The following is a 25,885-nucleotide window of genomic DNA, read 5'->3' on the forward strand; positions in this document are numbered from 1 at the left end:
AGGAAAAGGCCACTACATACGTTATAAATTCCAAATTTCCACAACCTGGCAAATACTGGTACACGCTAGCAAATTTAGATTTGCAATTACAGAATATGATTCTAATTTTTTCCTTTGCTCTTTATTCTAACACTACACTAAGTTTACTGTTTTATTTCGCTACAGTTGATATTGTGTAGAACAATAAGAAAATCATAGTGAACAATGCATTCAACAAAATTTCACACACATTTCTAGATACCTATATCTAATAAGTTCAAAAGAAAGGACACACTTAGGGAGGTATTTTGGTGGTCAAGTCACTAAATAGAGATTAGCTGGTTTCCCGGCATAGCCCAGGATGTAATAAAGATTGACTGAAATACATGTTCTAGCTGGTTTCTAGGCGTTGCCAGGGATGTAATATAGACACATTATGTTGTATATTACCTGTTCTCTTCTCCCTAAGGTAAAACAATTTCATATACATGCTGTAAATTACCTATGCTAGGGATAAAACATGAACAATACCAGTCCGGGGGTAGATAAAACAAATAATACATAGAGATGAAAGATTCGTCTCCCCTAAGAATAAAACATATGTTCAATATCTGCTTTTGTTTTTTCATTGTTTATACGGTCCCGAGCAACGCCGGGTAGCCCTGCTAGTCTATATATATAAATCCCAAATGTCTGTGAGTTTGTATGTTTGTATGTAACGCTAAAACTTTTGAAAGACACAACCAGACTTGATAAATTTGGTATCATATCGAAGCCCCGTGTCCCGGATGACAAATATCGAAATTTCACGTCAAACGGACGAGGAGAAAGGGGTAAACGTATCAGTTATCTCCAAGGGGGTCCCAAAAAAAACTGTCATTGTAATGCTTTTTATTACGTAATTCTTGAATGATCCAATGTAATTAATACGTAAAAAAAAAAAAAGCTTAGTCATGTCACGTGACGTGACGTCAACGTCCACTAATGGCGAACAATTGTTAATAAAAAAATCTTTCTCCGATACTTTTGCATTTTTCTCTTCGGCTCAGTTATATCTTTTTTTTTACTTTATGCCAATGTTTCCATCGTTATTACCTGGTTAAAAATATTATTTATACAAGAGTTTTAACGAAAAATGTCAGGAAAAAATGTACGGGAATAAAAAAATTCACCTTTCAAAATATTAGACGATTATAAAAATATCTTAATATTTATGTAATATAAAATAATTAGCCATTTTGTATATTACCACGTGACCTCATACCTCTTAAGCTGGAAGGGGGGGGAGTAAAACCAACACCGTCTCTCTCTCTCACACTTACTCTCTCTCTCTCTCACTTTCTCTATCACCCTCTTTCTATTTTTCTATTCGTTTAAAAACGCTTAGTCATGTCACGTGACGTGACGTCACGGTTTGGTTACTATGGAAACACTTACTTTTTGTGCTGCTTCGAAAAGGAACAAAATTCAACATACACCGCTTCCTCTTCCCTCCCTCCCCCTCTCTCTCTCTCTCTCTCTCTCTCTCTCTTTCACACACACACACACACACTTTCTTCGGTGTGTTTTTGTTGTTACGTACGTATTTTTTTATATTTTTATCTCAGTAATTTTTATTATATTTAATAGCATTTTCTTTTTTTTTTTTCATGGGAAATTATTTTTCTATTCGTTTTAAGAAAATGCTATTAAAAAATAAAAATGCGATAAATTCTGGCAACAGTTATTTATTTATGCTATTCGCAGCCGGCCGGAAGAAACGCGCATAGACATTTTGTAAACATTGTTTTTAAAAAATAAAAAATAATACTTCTATTATGTTTTAAACGACTGTAATAGTTTATTTTGGAAGTATAAAAAAAGGTCCATTAATTTGAACTTAAAGCCTGTTTGAATAAAACTTATATAAAAAAAAACCGTCACTTCCGGCAAATGGCTATGTAAACAACTGGTGGCATTTTTCGAATACATCGGTAAACACTGTATGTTTTTCGAGCTGAATAAATATGTTACATTGAATAAAAACACAAAAAATATATCCAGTTGGATAGAAAAGTAACTTATCTTGCCTTTCCTAACATTTATTTGTTATATATTTGTCTTTTGACCGTCCACTAATGGCGAGTTTTTTTTTTTTTTTAAATAAAACTAATTTTAAAATTTCGATGTTAGAAAAACAGTCCATCACATGTCAATATAAAAATTCTCTTTTTGTTTGATAAAAAGAATAAACAGTTAATAGATACAACAAAAAAGTCCATTAAGTTCAACAAACTAAACTCTTTTATTTATAATAAAACTCTTCGACAGTTTAAATGCTTTCAAAATCCTATGTAAGTATATCGTTTTTACTGTACACAGATTCGAAAAAGTTGTCATCAAACAAATATATGACAGAGTTGAATAAATATGTTACATTGATTAAAAACACTTCTTATTAGCATTTTCTTTTTATATGACAACGTTAATGTTCATGAATCTCTCTTTTAATCATTTTTATCGACTATCAGCCAAATAACCGGGGTCTAAAATTTGGGAAATTATTTTTCTATATTTTTCTATTCATTTAAAGAATATGCTATTAAAAAAGAAAAAGTCGATAAAAGTTAGACATAAACAGTAAAAAAATAGAAGATATTATTATTAAATAACAATAATTATTAAAAATAAATATTAACATTTACAATAATAAAATGAGTTAGTATTAAAAATAATTATTAAAATAAAAATGAGTTTATTATTAAAAATACATATTAATATTCAAATAAAATTGTTTTTATTATTAAAAATAAATATTAATATTTAAAGTAGAATAAAATGTGTTTATTATTATAAATAAATATTAATATTTAAAATAATATGTGTTTATTATTAAAAATAAATATTAATATTTAAAATAATATAATGTGTTTATTATTACAAATAAATATTAATATTAAAATAAAATGTGTTTATTATTAAAAATAAATATTAAGGAAGGTCAACAGGTGGAGGAAAAATAGTCAATGCAGGTCATACCACCTGACCAGCTAAAATCGCCTTTTTATATAAGGCAGACAGTCAGACTATTTGCCTTGAGGGCGGGCTAAGCCCTCCTACCCCCCCCCCCCACCCCAAAGCTGAGAGCTGGGGAAACTTCTCTCAGAAGGGGTATGGGAGGACAGGGAGACCTTCCCTCTTTCAACTAAGAGATAGATATCCTTTTGTATGGTTGATTGACCCCCCCCCCCTGTCGGTTCTGCTTACTCCATTCCGAAAGAGATCAACCTTACACAAAAAAAAAAAAAAATATGGGGACAGGGAAGCCTTCCCGGGCCCCCTTTCTGGGAGGAGAAGTTCCCCGGCTCCTACCTTTTTGGGAGTGCTCAGCCCGTCCTCCAGTCAACCACAATATTTGAAGAATAAAGATATTTTTGTTTTTGTGTTTTAGGTGGTGAAGGTGATCTGGGGAGTGTTTTTTTTTTTCACAAAAAAGGTACTTTTTACGAATGGGTATCCAAGAAAATTACAGTATTTTGTCAGAAATTAAGATTTTCATTGACCACTCTCAATACTATCAGAAATGAACAAAGTTAATTAAACAGTCTACACAATATAAACTAACTGTTTTGTTGGCTTTTTATTCTAACTCCAAACTAACCCATAACTACATTTTTCTTTTATTTTGCAAATTTGATTTCCTTTAGTTTATATTGTGTAGCTGAATCAGAAATTGATTTATCTTTTGTCATTTGTAGTTAACATGCTATCAGCGCAATTACTACAGTGTAATCACACATGATCTACCAAAATAAAAACACTTCAGATAAAGTCTTAAATAGAATTCAGTTCCTTACATGACATCTGATGAAGTCAGTACAAACGTTACAAACTAATACTTGAAAAACAATTTGACATTTACTGTACTACAATATCATAATAAAAGAAAGGACACTCTTTGGGGCGGATTTTGATGATAACAAGTCACTAATTAGAAATTATAATAAACATTGAAATAATTTAAGAATTTTACCAAAATAAAATTACTTGGTAATCACCCAATTTCTGCCACAAAATTTTATTTGGCAAAACTCATAAGCATAAAATATATATTTTCTAATTTCATCTTTTTTTTTTTACATAATCTGGTTTGATGTTTTCCTAAATATTCAAATCACTATATTTTGCTGCTTAATATTAAATACAGCAAATGAGTTATTTTTATGCATCAAACAATTACATTTTCTCATTCATCCAAACTAATCACTGAACATCAATTTCATATTGTCTTCACTAAAATATTACTGTGCTTGATGTCATCAAGTAGAGCGGATCATTTTTTTTTACATTTGTTTACACATTTTTTACAAATGTTTTTGAGAGTCCATACAAAGTTATAAGTGTTCAACATTTTTTTTCATTTGAATATATTTTGTCTAAGATTCTTAGCCTATGTCATTGCATACCAATTTGTTTCTTGAAAGTTAAGTTCACTGTAAAAACATCTGATACACCAAAATCCCTGATACCTGTTTCTTATAAGCGCCAAATAACTATCACTATTTCGATTTGTGTTTCATGAGAACAATTCAATATTGATACATTATAAGAAACATTTCCAGTGCTTTTCTCTTTTTAGCAATAGTTGGTTGATAATTAGAGGACACAACTAACCCTATACTATGCTTTACTTTGTTTTGTATATATATTTTGTATTGTGTGAAATTAACAAAGATTCATATGCAGGAATCTGTTGATACATTCCAAGAATCCCAATGCGACCAACAAACTTGAAAGACTACAATTTCTTTTTACTATGACCAATAAGAAAGCTCAAGGACTAAGTTGTTGGACTCATCCTGATCACCATTTTAAATTATTGTTAACAGTAAGTTTAACATTTTAAGTACAGAATAATATTCCTTTTGATATTTATAAATTACTATTTTCTGTGACAGATGTTACTTTTTCAATATTGATTGTACCCTCTTTTGTGTTTTTAAATTTTGCATACAATAATATTAAGCACACCATACCAAGACCACTATTTGAGCATCTAATAAACTGCCTACCAAGACCAATGTTTTCAAGTGACAATGGAGAGTATTCATGTTATGTTTCACATTTTTATGTTTTGAAATATTTTGCTGCTTAATATCAAATTCAGCAGATGTTTACTTTGTTTTGTGTATATACTTTATATTAGGTAGAATAAACAAAACTTAATTTCGCTACCATCATTATTTGTAGTGACATGCACTGTTAACATAAATAAAATCACTGGTGACAATCCCTGATACCTGTTTCGTATAAGCACCAAATAACTATGATAATGTGTTATTGTTGATACATTATAATAAACATTTCCATTGACTGGTCGTTTGCTTAGCTTAGGTTTACATCATTTTTTTCACAATGTTTCTCTACTTGCTTTCAGCATGAGAGCAGATCATATTCTGCACATGTTTCATGCATATCACAAAAACTTATAATATTTGATCAACATTTGACTAACAATTTTACAAAAAAGACCTACCACCTTAAGGGGGGTAAAGGTAAGGCTCCCCACATAACCATAAAAGAAAGCCGCCCCCCCCCATACAGTGGGAAAGAGCTCCCTTCCCATTCTGGGGCAGAGAAGGGGCAAGGAAAACTCTTAAACATAAATGGTCAACGGAGGGTATACACCCTGGGAAACTAAAAGTCTATATGGAATCTGCATAAATTAAAATATCCTGTTTAAGCGTATTGTATGACAGGGAGGGAAGGTCAACAGGTGGAAGAAAAATGGTCTACGCAGAGCATACCGCCTGACAAGCTAAAATCGCCTTTTTATATACGACAGACAATCAGACTCTGATTGCCTGGACGGCGGGCTGAGCAATGAATGTGGAAGCCGGGGAACTTCTCTCAGAAGGAGGATGGGAGGCCCAGGGAGCCTTCGCTCTCCTCCTAAGAGAGGGATATCCTCTTACTCCCTTTGGAAAGAGATCAACCTTACACAAAACAAAAAATATGGGAAGAGAAGCCTTCCCGGGCCCCCCTCCCCCTTCTGGGAGGAGAAGTTCCCTGGCTCCAACGTTTTTTTTTTGGGGGGGGGGGCTAAGCCTGTCCTCCAGGCAACCAAATGAAAAAGAAATTTACCCATCCCACCTTTGTAGGAAGTGTGCTCAGCCCACCTTCTGAGCCACTGTGAAAGTTTCCTTCCACCAAAAGGGAAGGGAACGAGGAAGGAAAAGTCTCTGAGAATCTTCATGCAATTTCTTTGACAAAGAAACTGTTTTCACTTGATTCCACACAAAATTTTTATTGCTTTTTCATCTATTGTCTTATATTAGGATTTCTTTATGCATGTTATTTTATTTAAGAGTACTTAATAGCTTTTCAGTTTCTTGAGACTCTTTCAACTGTCTGGATTCTGCAGCAACGTTGTGGAGTGATATGTAAAACATAAATTGGTACTTTATAACAATAGGTATGTAGAATTCTAACTCGCCAGTGTTGATCGTTTCAATTATTTACAAATTCACCAGGTCCTGGATATGACCATAAACTGTATCCAAACATGGGGCTTTGTGAAGTGTGAAGCCACCATTTAATTGCTATTGCTACCAGGTCCACTCTGATCTGGAGTAGTAGTACCTGTTAGGGTCCCAATTATGAGTTAAATAGAAACCAACATTAAATAAACAAATATATTCTAGGAAAAAAAAATGTCACTAGATTGGGCATGATATAGTGTTGATATGTCATAAAACAAAATGAACCAACAAATTCACCAATCGACACAATATCAACAAATGTATCTTTCTTTTCCTTATTCTGTGCTTATTTCTTGGTACTAAGCTTATCATTAACTAACCCTGACATTTCTTTTACTTTGTTTTGTGTATATATTTTATTTTGTGTAGAATAACCAAAAAGACATTTAGCTACCACATTTGCAGCGAAATGTTAGCATACATAAAATCACTGGTGACAACCCATGATGTTTTTTCTTATGAACACGAAATAACCAACACTCTTTCCATTGGTTTTTCATGATAACAATTTAATATTGATAAATTATAATAAACATGTCCATTACTTTTCTTTTTTTATCAATAAATATACTTGGTTGATAATTAGAGAACACAATGTTTATTGTAATAAAACTTGTGATCTATAACATCCAATTCTAAAAATTAAACTTTCCTTTCTCAATTGAAACAAACAACATACCCCACAATATGTTCCTAAAAATGAGGATTTTACTATTGCGTTTACATAATTTTTTAGCTATGTTTCTCTTACTTTCAGCATGAGATCATTTTCTACACGTGTTTCATGCATACCACACAAACATTTTACCTCTGACATTTTTAATTTTTTTCCAATTTCCTTTCACCATGAACATTATCATTAGTACAGTTTTCATTTAAAATGAAGCTGTACATGGTTACTATTACTTGGAAAGCAGATCTAAAAAAAAAAAAAAAATATCTGTTTTCACTTTGAAAATTTACGATTTATAGATCTCGGATTTGGCCCTTCTTCACCTTTTATCTTACATTTGTAAATATTGTATATATAAACTTTTTTCTTATTTCTCCAATGTTATTTCATTCATGCAATTTCATAATCCACCAACATTGTATAAGATTCAATTCCATTTGACACTTGAAAACAACTTTTTATATAGTAAACAGCATTTATTTCTTTTCAGACATATTCTTATTTTATTTTATTTCCAGTACTATGTTTTATTTCATTTTGTGGACACTCATTTAACTCTCTGGGATGCTGCAGGGAACATGTAGAGTGATATATCAAACAAGAAGTGGTACTTTATGACAATAGGTATCTAGGATTTACACATACCAGTGTTGATAGTTGGAAATATTTACAGACTAACATTTTACACAATATAAACACATGTACCTTTTTTTTCTTTTCCTTTGCTTATTTCTCGAACCTAAACTTATCATTAACTAACCCGTAACTTTGTTTACTTTGTTTTGCGTATATATTTTATATTGGGTAGAATTAACAAAACTTAATTTCGCTACCATCATTATTTTTAGTGACATGCACTGTTAACATCAATAAAATCACTGGTGACAATACTTGATACCTGTTTCGTATAAGCACCAAATAACTATCACTATTTCGATTTGCTTTTTCATGATAATATGTTCATCTTGATACATTATAATAAACATTTCCATTCACTGGTCGTTTGCTTAGCTTAGCTTTACATCATTTTTTCACAATGTTTCTCTACTTGCTTTCAGCATGAGAGCAGATCATATTCTAAACGTTTCATGCATATCACACAAACTTATAATATTTGATCAACATTTGACTAACAATTTTTTGCCAATTTCCTTCAACATTCTCATTACCATTACTACAGTTTACATTTTGTCGTTAAAATGAAGCTGTACATGTTTCCTATTACTTGGAAACCAGATTTGTAAAAATCCCATTTTTTTTTTCACTCTGAGAATTTTCATTATATTTCTTTGACAAACGATTTATTTTCAATGAACTTCAGCACATGATTGTTACTGCTTTTTCCCCTTTTGTCTTATATTTGTTTTTCTTCATGCCAAATATTTTATATATCAATTTTTTGCTAATTTCTTAAATTTTATTTCTTTAATTCTTAGTCCACCAATATAGTATAAGTTTCAATTGCATTGAACGCAATGTTTTAGATAGTAAACATCAGCATATTTCACTTTTCAAGCACTTTTTCATTTTATTTCAAATACTATGTTTTATTTCATTTTGTTGACACTCATTTACCCCTCTGGGGTGCTACAAGGAACATGTAGATTGATATACCAAACATGAATTGGTGCTTTATAACAATAGGTATCTATAATTTTGCTTAATTCTCTAACCTAAACTTATCATTAACTAACCGTAAATTATGTTTTAGTTTTGTGTATATATTTTATATTGTGAAGAATAAACAAAAATTCATTTCACCACCACATTTGCACTGTTAGCATACACAAATATCACTGGTTACAATCATTGGTAGCTGTTTTTTAAAAACACCAAATAACATTCACGCTTTCCATTGGTTTTTCATGATAACAATTTAATATTGATAAATTATAATAAACATGTCCATTACATTCTCTTTTTATCAATAAATATACTTGGTTGATAATTAAAGAACACAATGTTTATTGTAATAAAACTTGTGATCTATAACATCAAATTGTATAAATTAAAGTTTCCTTTCTCAATTGAAACAAACAACATATCCCACACTAAAAATGAGGATTTTACTATTGCCTTTTAGATCATTTTTTAACAATGTTTCTCTTCTTACTTTCAGCATCAGAAAATATAATTTTCTACACGTGTTTCATGCATACCACACAAACGTATATGTGACCAACATTTTACCTCTGATACATTTTTTTCCAATTTCCTTTCACCATTGTCATTATCATTAGTACAGTTTTCGTTTTGTCTTTAAAATGAAGTTGTACATGTTTCTTAATACTTCGAAACCAAATATATCAAAAAATAATTTTTTTCACTTACAAAATTTTCATGATATTTCTTTGACAATCATATTTGTTTTTAATTGAATTCAGCATATGATTCTTACTGCTTTATCACCTTTTATCTTATATTTCTTTTTCTTCATGCCAAATATTTTAAATATCAATTTTTTGCTCATTTCTTAAATTGAATTAAAAAAATGGATTTTTTTATTCCACCAATATTGTATAAGGCTCAATTCCATTGAACACAGTGTTTTATATAGTAAACATCAGCATTTGTTTCTATTTTATTTCAAATACTGTTTCATTTCACTTTCTCGATAATCATTTACATCTTTGGGGTGCAACAGGGAACATGTAGAGTGATATATCAAACATGAATTGGAACTTTATAACAATAGGTATCTAGAATTTCCACATACCAGTGTGGATAGTTTTAAATATTTACAAACTTACAATTTACACACTATAAACAAATGTATCTTTTTTTCTTTTCTTTGCTTATTTCTCGAACCTAAACTTATCATTAACTAAACCTAAACTTTGTTTACTGCATTTTGTGTATATATTTTATAATGGGTGAAATAAACAAAACTTAATTTGGCTAATATCATTTGTAGTGGCATGCACTATTGACATATATAAAATCACAGGTGACAATCCTTGATTCCAGTTTCGTATAAGCACAAAATATCTATCATTATTTCGATTTGTTGTTCATGATAAAAATTTAATATTGATACATTGTAATAAACATTTCCATTGCTTTTATCTTTTTATCAATACATATACTTGGTTGATAATTAGAGGACACAACTAACCCTATACTTTGCTTTACTTTGTTTTGTATATATATTTTGTATTGTGTGGAATTAACAAAGATTCATATGCAGGAATCTGTTGATACATTCCAAGAATCCCAATGCGACCAACAAACTTGAAAGACTACAATTTCTTTTTACTATGACCAATAAGAAAGCTCAAGGACTAAGTTGTTGGACTCATCCTGATCACCATTTTAAATTATTGTTAACAGTAAGTTTAACATTTTAAGTACAGAATAATATTTCTTTTGACATTTATAAATTACTATTTTCTGTGACAGATGTTACTTTTTCAATATTGATTGTACCCTCTTTTGTGTTTTTAAATTTTGCATACAATAATATTAAGCACACCATACCAAGACCACAATTTCAGTATCTAATAAACTTCCTACCAAGGTCAATGTTTTCAAGTGACAACGGAGAGTATTCATGTTATGTTTCACATTTTTATGTTTTGAAACATTTTGCTGCTTAATATCAAATTCAGCAGATGAGTTCTTTCTTATGCATCAAACAATTACATTTTCTGATATTCATTCAAACTAATTATTGAAAATCAATTTCATATTTTCTTTACTAAAATATTACTATGCTTGATTTCATCAAGTGGTGTGAATCTGTTTTTTACACTAACAATGTGCACATTTTTTGAAGAATAAAGTTTTTTTTTTTTAAGGTGGTGAAGGTGATCCGGGGAGTTTTTTTTGTTTTTTTTTTCCAAAAAAGGTACTTTGTACGAATGGGTATCCAAGAAACATTCAGTATTTTGTCGGAAATTAAGATTTTCATTGACAACTCTCAATACTATCAGAAATGACCAATCTACACAATACAAACTAACTGTTTTGTTGGCTTTTTATTCTAACTCCAAACTAACCCATAACTACATATTGCTTTTATTTTGCAAATTTGATTTCCTTTAGTTTATATTGTGTAGCTGAATCAGAAATTGATTTAACTTTTGTCATTTGTAATTAACATGCTTTCAGCGCAATTACTACAGTGTAATCACACATGATATACCAAAATAAAAACACTTCAGATAAAGTCTTCTTACATAGAATTCAGTTTCTTACATGACATCTGATGAAGTCAGTACAAACGTTACAAACTAATACTTGAAAAACAATTTGACATTTACTGTACTACAATATCATATTTGTATAGAAGTAGAAATCTGGATACCTATTCTGATACCTAATAAAAGAAAGGACACTCTTTGGGGCGGATTTTGATGATAACAAGTCACTAATAAGAAATTATAATAAACATTGAAATAATTTAAGAATTTTACCAAAATAAAATTGCATGGTAATCACCCAATTTCTGCCACAAAATTTTGATTGGCAAAACTCATAAACAGAAAATATATATTTTCTAATTTCATCTTTTTTTTTTACATAATCTGATTTGATGTTTTCCTAAATATTCAAATCACTATTTTTTTGCTGCTTAATATCAAATACAGCAAATGAGTTATTTTTTATGCATCAAACAATTACATTTTCTCATTCATCCAAACTAATCACTGAACATCAATTTCATATTTTCTTCACTAAAATATTACTGTGCTTGATGTCATCAAGTAGAGCGGATCATTTTTTTTTCATTTGTTCACACATTTTTCCAATTTATATATATTTTGTCTAAGATTCCTAGCCTATGTCATTGCATACCAATCTGTTTATTAAAAGTTAAGGTTCACTGTAAACACATACGTTACACCAAAATAAAAACGCTTCAGATAATGTCTTGATATTCAATTAAGTTTCTCACATGACATCTTATGAAGTTAGTAGAAATGTTACAGACTTTTGAATCTCAAACACTTTCAATACTGTGCACTGATATTTTCTTTTTTGGAATATAAGCACATTCATGATTTTTTTTACAAACGCCAACAAATGTCACATTTTGTAGCAATGTACTGAAACAATTATAAAAATAGGTATCTAGGAAAAGGCCACTACATATGTTATAAATTCCAAATTTCCACAACCTGGCAAATACTGGTACACGCTAGCAAATTTAGATTTGTAATTACAGAATATGATTCTAATTTTTTCCTTTGCTCTTTATTCTAACACTACACTAAGTTTACTGTTTTATTTCGCTACAGTTGATATTGTGTAGAACAATAAGAAAATCATAGTGAACAATGCATTCAACAAAATTTCACACACATTTCTAGATACCTATATCTAATAAGTTCAAAAGAAAGGACACACTTAGGGAGGTATTTTGGTGGTCAAGTCACTAAATAGAGATTAGCTGGTTTCCCGGCATAGCCCAAGATGTAATAAAGATTGACTGAAATACATGTTCTAGCTGGTTTCTAGGCGTTGCCAGGGATGTAATATAGACACATTATGTTGTATATTACCTGTTCTCTTCTCCCTAAGGTAAAACAATTTCATGTACATGCTGTAAATTACCTACACTAGGGATAAAACATGAACAATACCAGTCCTAGGGTAGATAAAACAAATAATACATAGAGATGAAAGATTCCTCTCCCCTAAGAATAAAACATATATTCAATATCTGCTTTTGTTTTTTCATTGTTTATACGGTCCCGAGCAACGCCGGGTAGCCCTGCTAGTATAATATAAAAATTAAAAATTAATGATTACATAAAACCATTGTTTAAAGCTCAACTTTCATAAGGCCATCTTTAACAGATACATAAACTGATTTAACCAATGAAATTTAACTGACAAATGTGCTCAAATTATCTTATACTAGCTGGCAGCTAGGCATTGCTTGGCCATACAATACCCTTAAATATGATATTTTAATTTATGCAGATTGCGTATATATTATTATAGAATCAATCCTCTATTGATTATTATATATTACGAAGAATAATTTATCCAGTGGATTAATTCGCAAAAAAAGAAAATTTAAAAATTAAAAAAATAATGACAATGTCGTTGATGTCTGTGTTTGTTTACAATATCGCATCAGCTAATATTTGGACTTGATGATGAATACCCTGGAAAAGTCACTTCTGATTAATGTTTAGTTTTAAATTATGCAAATGATTTATGCAGTGATTTTAAATGGTACTTCTTCTTTATCATAAATTGAACTCTAATAATAACTTAATAAGAAAAAATTAAAATAAAATAGTGAGGTATACCCGGGCTTGAACAAGGGATCATTCGATGTGTAATTATATGCTCTACCACTAAGCTATATCTACAGATTATAATAAATCTTTTTGTTTTTTTTAAGAAATGATTTGCTGAAATTTTATTATCTCCCTTGCTGGTGTAACGTAAATTATTCCCCTATTAAATTATACATCTTATCTATAGAAAAGCTATTTTTAAGATTGGATATTTTTGATTTTTGATAATTATTGGATGAATTTCTTTACTAGCTTTGTGTGAAATTTGCAAAAGATAGGCTCAATTGTTTCGGAACCTATAAGGAAGGAACTCGCACACACAAAGTGACTTTTATATAATAGTAGAGATTCTTGTTTTCATAAAAAGAGTCTTTAAGTTGCAATAAAAAAAAATAAAATAAACGCACAGAATGTTGGACTTGAAAGTGAGATAAAATTTAAGACAAATACAAAAGATATGTAATTATACAAAAAAAAAAAATTATACATAAAAAAAAAAGAAAAACCGAAACAAAAAGGAAACAAAACTTTATTCTTGAAATGCCAAGTTCCTATTTACTTGTCTCTCTCATGAGGGCAGAATCAGACACAATGTCATTTTTTAATGTTAAGAATGAAGCTTCTCAAAAAAGGGCCCCTTTGGAGTAAAAAAAAAAAATAAATAAAAATGACCTCAGCCTAGAAAAATCTTTCCTTCACCAACTTTGACGAAAACAGATTTATTCTAACCCGAATGCCAAGAAGTATATTTAAAATAGTCTTATTCTATTTTTTGCTTTTTGAGATGAAGTGTAGATATATTATTGAACAGCTGTCCTTATTTTTTATATTAACAGAAATTACTCGCAAATAAGCAAGTCTCTTACCCTATGTCCTCTCTGCATATATGAGTCACCCGTGATTTGCCAGCTCCACAGGGTTCGATTAAATAATTTGACTCCATCACAATACCTTCAACATTGCTAACTTCTGCGGAATCATGTTTTACAGACATACTCAAAAGCACACAAGCTCCTTTTGAAAGATCAGTTCTCCAAGATCTGGAAATGAACAAAACAGAACCCTTTAAGACAATAGAAACACATTCTAATTCTTAAAGAAAAAAAAAAGAATTTTTAACATACTTACTATTTTGGTGTAATTGACTAAATACACAATTTATAGATAGTGTTAAGAAATAATATGATAATCTTTCTATAAATAAAAAGATAAAGATAAAAATAAAATGCATAGCAATGAATTTATCCTGCGAAATTTCCACTTTTCATCCATTAATGCATTTATAATTGGTCCTACCACGTGTTGCCCATTAGTGTATTTATTTACGATGTGTTTTTAAAACTATACCATCTCTCTAAAATGTTATTTTTATTTCAATCAAAGAAAGTAACTATGTATGCACGAATACAGATGTAGATCCCTTCTATTTAAAATGGCAACCATTTAAAAATAACTCCCAACCAGGACAAAGTATTTTCTAAAAAGAAAAAAAATGAATTAACTTTTATTCTTAACAACATGCTAAAACAATTTAAAAGAAAAGACTAAACAAGTAGGAGTAACAGCAGTGGTAGTGAAAGGAATATAAAGAGAGATATGAATAAATAAATGATCTAAATAAAGAAGAAAAAGACTAACTAAAATATATGATTCTGTAAGAAGAAAACTATCGATGACAGAAACGATAAAGAAACAGACTTTACTTTGTTAGATTTAGCGATTTTTAATAAAATTTAATTCAGCAGATTTTTTTTTTTTTCTAACTTTAATTCTGTAGAGTTTCTATTTTCATATACTGCCACCAAATACTTTGTAGTAAGAAAGTTACATCCAGGAATTTATTAGAGACTTTATCGATCTGTACGTTGGTCTATCACATTTCAGTTTAGCTGAGAGTGTAGATTGAATGAATGAATGAATCTTTAGATATATGAAAATATCTTACTATACAAGGGTCTATCTGCTGATGAAAATTTTTTTAATAAAAAAAAAAAAGAAATTTAATTGAAAACGCTTTTTATAAATTAAAGTTTTCTTTAAATAAAAACAATAAAAAAATATATAGAAAATTAAAGACAAAGTGTGTGTGTAGGGGGGGGGATACTTACCTCAGCAAACAATAATCCCGAGCCGGGTGTGGCGGCATACTGTTCCTTGTGTATTGTAAAATATCCGTCTGTTCACTCAGTTTCTCAATCACAGAGCATTCCTGGAGATCTTCATCCCACAAATATCTGCAAAAGACAGTGAAACAGAAGAGTCAAAAGCTTTTCTGTATTTACAACTTCCAAATGATTTATAATGGAAAGCCGTTTATTACAATCACTTTAGGATGGTCACTTCTCACAAGAAACAAGGAATGATCGAAAAGATTAAACAAAGTCTACGAAAAGTGTACACTGTTGAAACCATTCATGCTCAAACATTTTTTCATTAAAACAAGAATGGCTATTTTAAAGATGTATAGATTCAATTGGTTATTTCTAACTTTAGGATGACAGACTAATGAACGCATAAAAAAATATAATTTCAAACTTAAGCTTGTACAGACACACAAAAATTAAATTTCTTCTCTTGGAAATTTAAATTACTTCATTTATTTTACAATATCTTGTTTATAACTTGGTGACACTCCAATATGGGACATAGCCCTTATCTTAAAAATGGCTAATGGTACAATTTTTATGAGGATTTCTATTCTAGCACACGATTAAAACATTTAAAATATAAACTTTTTTTCTTTTTTACTCTTTTTCAGCCCAAACTTGGCATACTTGGAATGTAAGTTGCTACTATTTTAAGATCACGTCTAACAGGGGACTGTGGGGAGTTTAACAGCAAGATGTCTGCTCACATTACATTTAAACTTCTACAGGTGTACTAGTCGAGGAAGCAAGGAGGTGATTCCAAAGTCTAGTAATCTGAGAGAAGAAACTATTAGAGTAGAAGGTTTTCCATCATCTACGGACATTAGCAGTGAAAGTAGGGTGGGATTTTTCTGCTTGTCGGGTTAGTCGAAGGTATGTATATCGAGGGGGCACAAGTGGTAGAAGTTCATTTGAGCACATTCCATTAATGTACTTGTAGAACAGGCACAAAAATACAACACTGCGGCGAAGTAGCAGAGATTGGAGTTTGGCCAATAGTGCAGTATATTAGAGTGAAGACCTTTTTTTTTAACCGTGTCTAAGTGAGAGACTGGTATATGTACCAGCCTCATGGGACAACAATACCCCATACTTCTAACTAAAATTCCATACGGATAAAAACATCTTTTCATAGTTGAAAATATATCATTTTATCTTTAAATTCAATCATTACCAGAAGAGTAAAAAGTGGATCTGGGATTAACTTTCAGCAACTTCATAACTCTCGCTTCCTTTATTTTCTAGTCTTCGCATTCCATGAGCAATTTTTTCTGACAAAGGGGGAACAACTGCCGTTTTCTGGGTCAGCATCTATCTAGCAAACACTTATTGGTGACTAGTTTTTGACCCTGAAGGAATATATATATATATATATATATATTTTATATCAAGTAGCTTCATGCCTTGTCGGGAGCAATTTCCATTTAAAAAAATCTTGGCTGAGAGTTTAAATTATCAGAAAGCACTTTTAGAGATATTGTGTGAATGAAAATTGTAAGGAACAAAAAAACAGATTTGTTATAATACATGTTGTATATTCTATGAAGAATTAAAAAAAAATTCTTTTTCTCTGAAATATTTATCCAAAAGTCAGAAAATAAGTTGGGTATCAGTGTACATACCCCACCTTATGTACACGTGTGTGTGTGTGTGTGTGTGTGTGTGTGTGTATATATATATATATATATGAAATCTTATTCACATAAATAAACATGGCGATTATTTATGACTTCATAGGAAACTTGATAAAACTTTATGTAATGGGAAAAAAAAAAAATCTGATTCCATTTCAAGAATTCACAGAATTTTCCCGTTCAAATCTATATAACAGTTGTATTGTATCAGTTATCACCCGGGTTGAGTTAAACCAGAATATTCCGGAGAAAGTACAACGTCTCTGATCATCACAGCCCATTTTCGTTGATCCTGAATTAGGTCACACAATATGACTAGCCAGTCCAGATTCCATAGTCATGGATTAACTATTTGTAGTCCTGATAATGCTGGTAGGGCACCACTGATTACCTCTGCCCAGGACATTAACTATCCCTCAACCAGGTAGAAAAAAAAAATATATAATACTAAAAATCTGTCAAGATTTTTTTTTTTTTTTTTTTTTAAATCAGCAGCAGCTAGTAGGCTGCCGGTCATTGCCCAGTCATAAAATATGCTTAAATACAATATTTTAATTCATGCAGATTTTGTATTTATTATCATGATTATAATATCGTATTCAATATATAGTAATGATTTCAAAAGTTTTAAAAACAAGCCACATGCGTGTGGTCTCCCTCTGGTGCTGCATGTGAGATGACACCACAAAATATAGTGAAGAAAGGATGAATGCGAGAAGTGTGATGGGCCAACGTTGCCTTCAAATTTTTGCCAAGTTTCAGAAAAATCTAATGGATGGAGCAAAAGTTATGGGATATAAAGTGTCATTTTTTGCAATTTTGGGGCATTTGTGACCCCCTTTAAGCTCCTGGGAACACTGAATCCCAGTGAAAATTGACAAACAGTGCAGTTTCACGCCTTAAGACATGTATATTTAAATTCAGCACAATGGAAAACCTCTATATAGACGTACATATCAAGTTTTTGAATAATATGAAAAAAGAGCTCCAGAAAGGCATGTTTTTTAAGCCCTAAAAGTCCCAGAGGGATGCGAATCAGAATTTTGCAAAGTCACACTGAATTTATAATAAGAACAATGGCCTCCACATTTTGGTCAAGTTTCAGGAAAATCTAATGGATGGATCAAACGCTTTGGGCAAAAACTGTCATTTTTGGCCATTTTGGGGCATTTTTTACCTCTTTTGAACCCCTGAGTACACTGAATCCCAGCATAAATGGATAACGGTACAGATTCAGGCCATGACACATGTATATTTGAGTGGACAACTGTGAAAAGCCCCACTATATACATATCAAGTTTCTGAGAAATATGAAAAAAGAGCCACAAAAATGGGCGTTTTTAGCACTAAAAATTCCTGAGGACGCAAACCAGAATTTTGCCAGGGTCAACCATACTGAATTTATATTAAGAACAATGGGCCCCACATTTTGCCCAAGTTTCAGAAAAATCTAATGGATGGATTAAAAGTTATGGGGCAAAACATGTAATCTTTGGCCATTTTGGAACATTTTTGACCTCTTTTGAGCCCCTGTGAACACAATGGGAATTTTCGCAAAAAAACATTTTTTACTGTGTACATCTATTTAATGAAATACAATTAGTGGCAAAATTTCACGAAAAACTAATGGACGGTTATCTAGCAATCATCCGGAATAACGGACGCACATTAGGACACTGAAAACATATGTCCCTCTCCGAAAAATCGGGGGACCAAAAAGTATAAGACTTTGTACCAGTTAGAATTAAAACCAAAATATTTACCTCTTTAGTGTTATTCGAACTAAGGACACAGCATGTACAGAAGATACACATTAAAAGAGAAAGAGAGAGAGGGATATTATTATGGAGTAAATGTTTCTTACCGTTCTGTGAGTAATCGGTTTAAGACTTCTTCGGGTGGTGCTTCAATTTCTGTACTACACATCCACTGTCGCAAAGGATGAAAATCCTCGGGTTTCTTAGACGCAACTTCTATGCCATTAATTGGGGAACATATTACCCAGTTACGGGATTTTTCTCTGGTTTCCTTTAAAAAAAGAAGAAAAAAATATATATATAGTCAAATGCCCCAAACTGCAAGTTAAACAAAAATAAACATTTTTTTTTTTTAAATCAAGAAAAATAATATAAAGAATTACATTTATTTTTATAATGCAAGACATGGCAATGTAGAAAATGCACATGCCCAACCTGTACTCTTTAATTACTGTAAGATATGGTCAAAACATCAAAACATTTTTCCTAGCTGTAGGTTTCGCTGTAAAGGTTTCCATTACAAATAATGGTGCACAATGACATCTTAACTGGTATGATCATGGGCACAAGACATTGTAGCTTATTGGTACAAGCAAAATTGCAACAGAGAGAAGTTCAAAGTCATCCACGAAACATCTAATCTTCGCATAAGACAAGACAAAAATTTAAACAAAAAATAAAATAAGTGAGATTCCATGTCTGCCAGGGACAATATTATTAAGAATATAATGCCTTATTGTTCTCTTGTAAAGACCCCCCCCCCTCCAGAAAAACAATAATTGTTAACCAAATATCCTTTACTTAAATAGAAGAAATATGCGTCTTACATTGTATTGATTGGACTGTTCTCATCTTGAGTGTTTTTTGTGCAACATTTCAGTCGGATTGTCCTTCAACCATCTTCCGGTTGTTGTTTGGCAAAGAAATCAAAAAAGTTACTAGCTCTGTAGATATGTTCGTATTCTACAAGTTAGCCTCTATTTTATGGTTATAGTTTCGAATTTGTGAAAAAAATTGAGGGAGGCAACTCTAATAAAGATCGACATTGCCTCCCCTTTCTCAACCATTTTTATTTTCACAAATTCGAAACTATAACCATAAAAAAGAGACTAACTCACAGAATATGAAAATATCCACAGAGTCCCTAACTTTTCTCTTTTCTTTTCCAAACAGCAAGCAACATGCCTGAAGACAATCCGACCAAAACGTTGCAAATAACACTCAAGATGAGAAAAATGGTCCGATCAATACAAGTAATATGAAACAACCATCTAAAAAAGTCAGAACTTTAATGCGTCTTACATGTTTATCTAAAATCGTAGCAATTTAATTCTTTTTAAAACAAAGAATTTTCAGAAAAATATTCAAATCAATAAAAACAAATATCATGTTTTTTTACAAGCATTTAAAATTGTTTTAATTAATGAGACAATTTGATTTTGGATTGAAATGCATTTTAAAATGGGTAAAGTAGAGAGATTTTTCTATAGTGGAATCAGATTAATCACCAATCAACATCTTTGCTGATTAGACGATCTCATTAAATGTGTGTGAAAAGCAATAATGTGCGTACAAATATGAAATACATTAGCATAATATCATATAAATAATATGAATGTAACGATGTCCAACTCAGAGTGGTACAGAGAAAGAAAAAGAGTATTGATAAAAACAAAACATATCATAAGGCAAGAATAAAAAAAAATGATATAAAATAAATGTATTAGTTTTTTTCAGTAAATGATATTTTTCAATAAACTGTAGCGAATAGCGCCCAAAACATCATACAACAATAACAAGCGAAAAATTAACTAGCCAGAATAAAATTTTGATGTCAGCTTAAATGCTACTTAGGTCCAACTTTTTAGATCATTACCAGAATGTGGAGTCGAGGTGGCTTAGGCAATGAATAATAAACAATATTAAAAATATTTGCTAAATTTTCGATAAAGCTCAAAACAATGTAAAAGAATGTTATTTGAGATTTGCAGAAGGTTTTATAAAATAGGAAGATTCAGAGTCATTCTGAGATCAGTTGCAATCTGTTGAGAGGGAAGAGAGTAGTAGGAAAGAAACAGTGGAGATGGACAGATCATCAAATTTCTTTTTTGTTGGGGAGAAACACTTAATCTTACTAGCAGAAAACATGTGACTGAGGAAGGCTATTTTTTCCTCAGTAATATTAAGTATACTATACTGCCACCTCCAAGGAAGAGATAATGTCTAGGAAGATGATATAATGAACGAACAGATACAACACTGATCCCCACCACAGAGGAAGCGGTAATTCTCAACAAGATGGTTTCATGACAATAGAACAGATACATTATTCCCCAGAAAAGGTAATGCTTAGGAGGATAGTACCATAATCACAGGACAGACAGATTATCTCCCTGAGTTAAGCACTAAAAGATAGATTAGTCTGAAATATTACAGTAAATCGAATCGAATATTAAAAGATAGTTTAATAATACATTAATAGGAGTATGTGTCTAGTTGCAACTTCAGACAGATATCATATCTCTATTAGTAATAGATTAATTGGTTTCAATTTTTCTCAGTTCAGTTTTGAACCCCTAATAAAAACATTGACCCCCCTCCCACCTTTTGATGACTCAACACCATCAAAGTATACTTATTACTAGCTACACAAGCATAAGACAAGACAACTACACAAAGGTTATATAAACAAATAGACATTTCCGTATCTTAGAGTCAGAGTCAAACTATATATATATATGATTATTTCATTTAATCACATAAATTAATATACGAAGATATAATTTTATGCGTAAATTTTCAGTATTTACTTCAACAGTGCTCAATACATAGCTAGAGCTAGGTAGTAAATTATGAAAATATTTATGGCAATTAAGCTACACAGAATATTCCGTGTTTCATTCTCGTGAGAATTCGTCAGGCTTCTCTCACGAGAATGAAACACAGAATATTCTTTATAGCTTAATTGCCATATATATATTTTCATAACTTACTATATATATATATATATATATATATATATATATTAGTTCAACAGCAAATCGTTGTGTAAACATATCTGGTTAAACACGACTAAGCTTTCATTTTTTCTGATTCTACGGGTAATTCACTCTAGTCGCCAGGCAATCTTTTTTGTTTCAACTGGCATGTTGTATATTATGGCACCAAGTGATACTTTTGTGGCCATTTGCTCAAACGCCTTCGATCAGTCATCTTGATCGTTGCGATGAGTTATTGTTGTCAATGCTTAGTTAAGTGGATTCATTTAGTAAAATACACTTAACTAAGCCTCAACAACAACTTGAGTAAAAGACAGATAAATAAAGACCTGGCCAGAGATAACTTACTTTGGAAACCAATTTCTAAAAGCTGTCCACCACATGCCAGCATGTAAAATGTTTCTAATTTCAAATACTAAACAAATACACATTAACTGTACCTACCTAATTTAGCTAAGAATTCATTCTGTTTTAGTTTAAATTTACAAAAAACAATGTGCAAACTGCAGATAGGCGAGAAATATATACAGAAACACTCAAAGTATTCACATAATTTTTAATAGAACAAATATATGGAAAACTGCTCATGTAAGGGAGATAACTTGTTTTAACCTTAAGTAAAAATGGGAGTTACCTTACTTACTTACATTGAGCTTTTTTAGGGAAAAGGTCAAGCAAAAACATTAGACTATAAGTGATAAAAATAGACTTCAGTGAAAGAGGGATAAATAAAGACCTGGTCAGAGATTGGTTATTTTGGAAGTCAATTTCTTAAAGCCATCCAATGCATATCAGCATATAAATCAATGAAGCTGATGATGATGAAACTTAAAGCCAGACAAAATGAGTGATGAATAAAGTCCTCCTTTGTAAAGATGTGATGATGCGCGTCTAAAAATCTAAATCTTGCTGACGTCTATTTGGGCCCCCCAACAAAAGGAGGGTAGACCTGTAAATTCACCCCCGTCCGTTCGTCTGTCCGCACTTTTCTCAATATCTACGCCTTGGAATTTTTTTAAATTTTGCACAAACATTAAACATGACATGAGTAAAAAAGTAACAGAACGGATTTCCCAGGGAAAACTCTTGGGTGTGCCCTAGAGGCTCTTTTAGGGCTAATAATTTTGGGACTATTTTACCATATTTGTCCAAAATGTTCTGTGTATGTCTATTTAGAAGTTTTGCATGGTGCTGAACTTAAATTTAAATATGTTAAGGCCTTGGGGACTTCTGGAGCTAAATGGGGGGGGGGGTCGGATGATAGTCTTTTTTATTTTTTATTTTTTTGCATGGTGCAGAACGCAAATTTACATATGTTAAGGCCTAAAACTGCACCGTTTGTTCATTTTCACCAGGATTTGACGTCCCCTGGGGACTTTGGGGGCTAAAGAAGGGGGGGGGGGCAAATGCTGACCTTAGTCATTTTTTTTTATGCCTCGTTCACTGTGCACTCATGGGGGACCATGGATGCTTTACTTGTTATATTTAGAGTCAACTAGTGCTCAAATGTGACTAATTACACACGTTTTTTTTTGCGGCTTGACTTCGTTCACAGATGTTGAGTAACCATTCTGGGTAAATGAAGACTTTGGCATTTTGTTGCAGAAATATAAATCATTAAATTACAGGTTATTTAAACAACCAGTTAATGTACGATAATAACACAGTTTTGATTGATCTATGATAAAAACTAAACACAGTGAGCAATTACCATGTCTTTCATTTACATTCTAAAGGACATTTAATACTTTACGCACCAGCTTGAATAAATATATAAAAGAAAAGGAGATTTCATTGCAAAAATCATTGCAATGAGATGATGTGGCAGCATGTAACAAAAACATTTGCTAATTATATATTTATTCATTGATGCATTGCCGAAGATCAGAACAACATCAGTACTGTCAGTTTCAAATCCAAGCAAAGAGGACATGTAGTCGGTCAGTTATGCCGGACATTCTCCAGATTCTGTTTATATAAAATAGAGTATGAAATAGGTGATTAACTATTGGTCCCTTTCGTTCAGATTCAAAACCGATGGTACCGATGTTGTTCTGATCTTCTGTAACACACAAATAAATATTACATTCATATTTAAAAAAAAATTTTTTTAATAGTCAAGCCCTCTGCTTGGGTTCTCTCCCAATAACCTTAAGCTTTTTGTAAATAAACAAACAAATTGAGCACTGTAAAAGTAGTGATCAAAATGTTTATATAAATAAACATTTCATGAGATCGTCTGTGGGTCAGTGGGTAGAGCTGTCAACTACTACTAGAGAGTTATAGGTTTGATCTCTGACACAGGATGGGTGCTAGTCTAGCTGCATCGAAGAGCTATGACAAAACAGTCTGTGGATGACTACTCTCTCTTTATATATATGATGATTGCAACGTCTTGTCAGACGAGTGCCACTTCCTCTGACACTGAAAGTTCATGAGCCCGAAAATGACTTCCTTAGTCCTGCCGACGAATTCACATGCTCAAGCAGACATGACACTGAAGACGGTCATTGGTATATATACACGCATGCACACATATATATCACACATATATACACAGACAATACATAATACACGTGCAAATATACACAAGACGGTCATTGGCATATTTACATATAAATATATACACACATACATACATATATACACATACATATCTATAAACATACGCACATATATACCTATATACATACACAATGCATAATACACATACATACATATACATCCGTATATAGACATATGTAAATATATATACATACACTTACCTACATATATGCATTCATACATACACACACACACACACATGCATACAAACATATATAAATGTATATAAATACACACATAAAGAGCCCTCAGATATAAATTTAAATCCTAACGGAATCAAGTGTTAGCTCCAGGAAGGAGCCCCTTGATATCTTAAAACTTACTGAAGTAAAATACATATATAAATATACATACACATACATATAATGATGGCAGATCAATCGTTACATGCACCCAGTATTTCAGGCCTACACACGTCACAGCTTTTTTATCGCCACAGGACTATTTTTTTTCATAGACAAATACCTGAGGGAGTATCTATACAAAGATGATGTTACAGAGTTTTAGCTTTGTATGACAGTTAAATCTCTCTCTCGGTTCAAAATGTTGACATCCAGCAACAAGTCAAACTGGAGACCAGCTTAATGCGGGTACTGGTCTCCCGCTTTGTTTTTTTAAAGTAGAGATTTGCTTCTCCTAGAGGGGTTGCCTTCACCACGGCTTACGGGAGCCCTCTCCACCCCCCACACACATGGAAATAAACACATGCATACATACAGATGTATGCCAACATACCTATGCATGTGCACACACATGCAAACATACACACGCAGAAGCACACATATACGCATATACATACACATGTATATACATACGTACACATAATACACATGAAGGAACATTCCAAAAGTCAAATACTCAATGATCAGGACAACAATGATGGTGATGGGCACGATTAAATGAGTTTGACAAAAAACAAAAAAATTTATTTGTGAAATAATGTGTAAATTTGTCCACATCATTTTCTACTGCAGAAGTGCGAGTCTCAACCAAACTTTTTCTTAAAAAAAAAAAAAAAAGTGTAAGCGTCTTTAATACATGTCAGTTGGATTGTGTTTACATTTGATTCGGATGTCGATTTTATTTGTGAAATAATGTGTGAAATTGTCCACATCATCATTATCTACCGCAGAAGTGTTAGTTTTATAGATAAACTTTATATATATACATATATACATACACACACATATACATACTAGCAGGCAGACCCAACGTTGTCTGGGATTGAATGAGGATCAACATATTCCATCTTCCCATACGTTTCATCAAAATCAGTAAAGTCACCTATTTCACAATAAAATCAATTGATTAACTGCT

General features: G+C 31.5%; 1 protein-coding gene across 7 annotated transcripts in view; it reads right to left on the minus strand.

Annotated features, from left to right (window-relative positions):
• The window catches only part of LOC145258202 (rho GTPase-activating protein 7-like), a 671,840-nt gene that overhangs the window by 23,136 nt on the left and 622,819 nt on the right, over positions 1–25,885 (minus strand). For all 7 annotated transcript variants that reach the window (XM_080116103.1, XM_080116114.1, XM_080116150.1 and 4 more), the window contains 3 exons: positions 19,073–19,236; positions 15,536–15,661; positions 14,294–14,467 (listed from right to left, as the gene is read on the minus strand). In XM_080116103.1, the coding sequence (XP_079972229.1) occupies positions 14,294–14,467; positions 15,536–15,661; positions 19,073–19,236 (464 nt within the window). The remainder of the gene's footprint in view (positions 1–14,293; positions 14,468–15,535; positions 15,662–19,072; positions 19,237–25,885) is intronic.

Source organism: Euprymna scolopes, chromosome 3, assembly GCF_053919585.1.
Source record: "Euprymna scolopes isolate OS-2025 chromosome 3, ASM5391958v1, whole genome shotgun sequence".
NCBI classification, from domain to species: Eukaryota; Metazoa; Mollusca; class Cephalopoda; order Sepiida; family Sepiolidae; genus Euprymna; species Euprymna scolopes.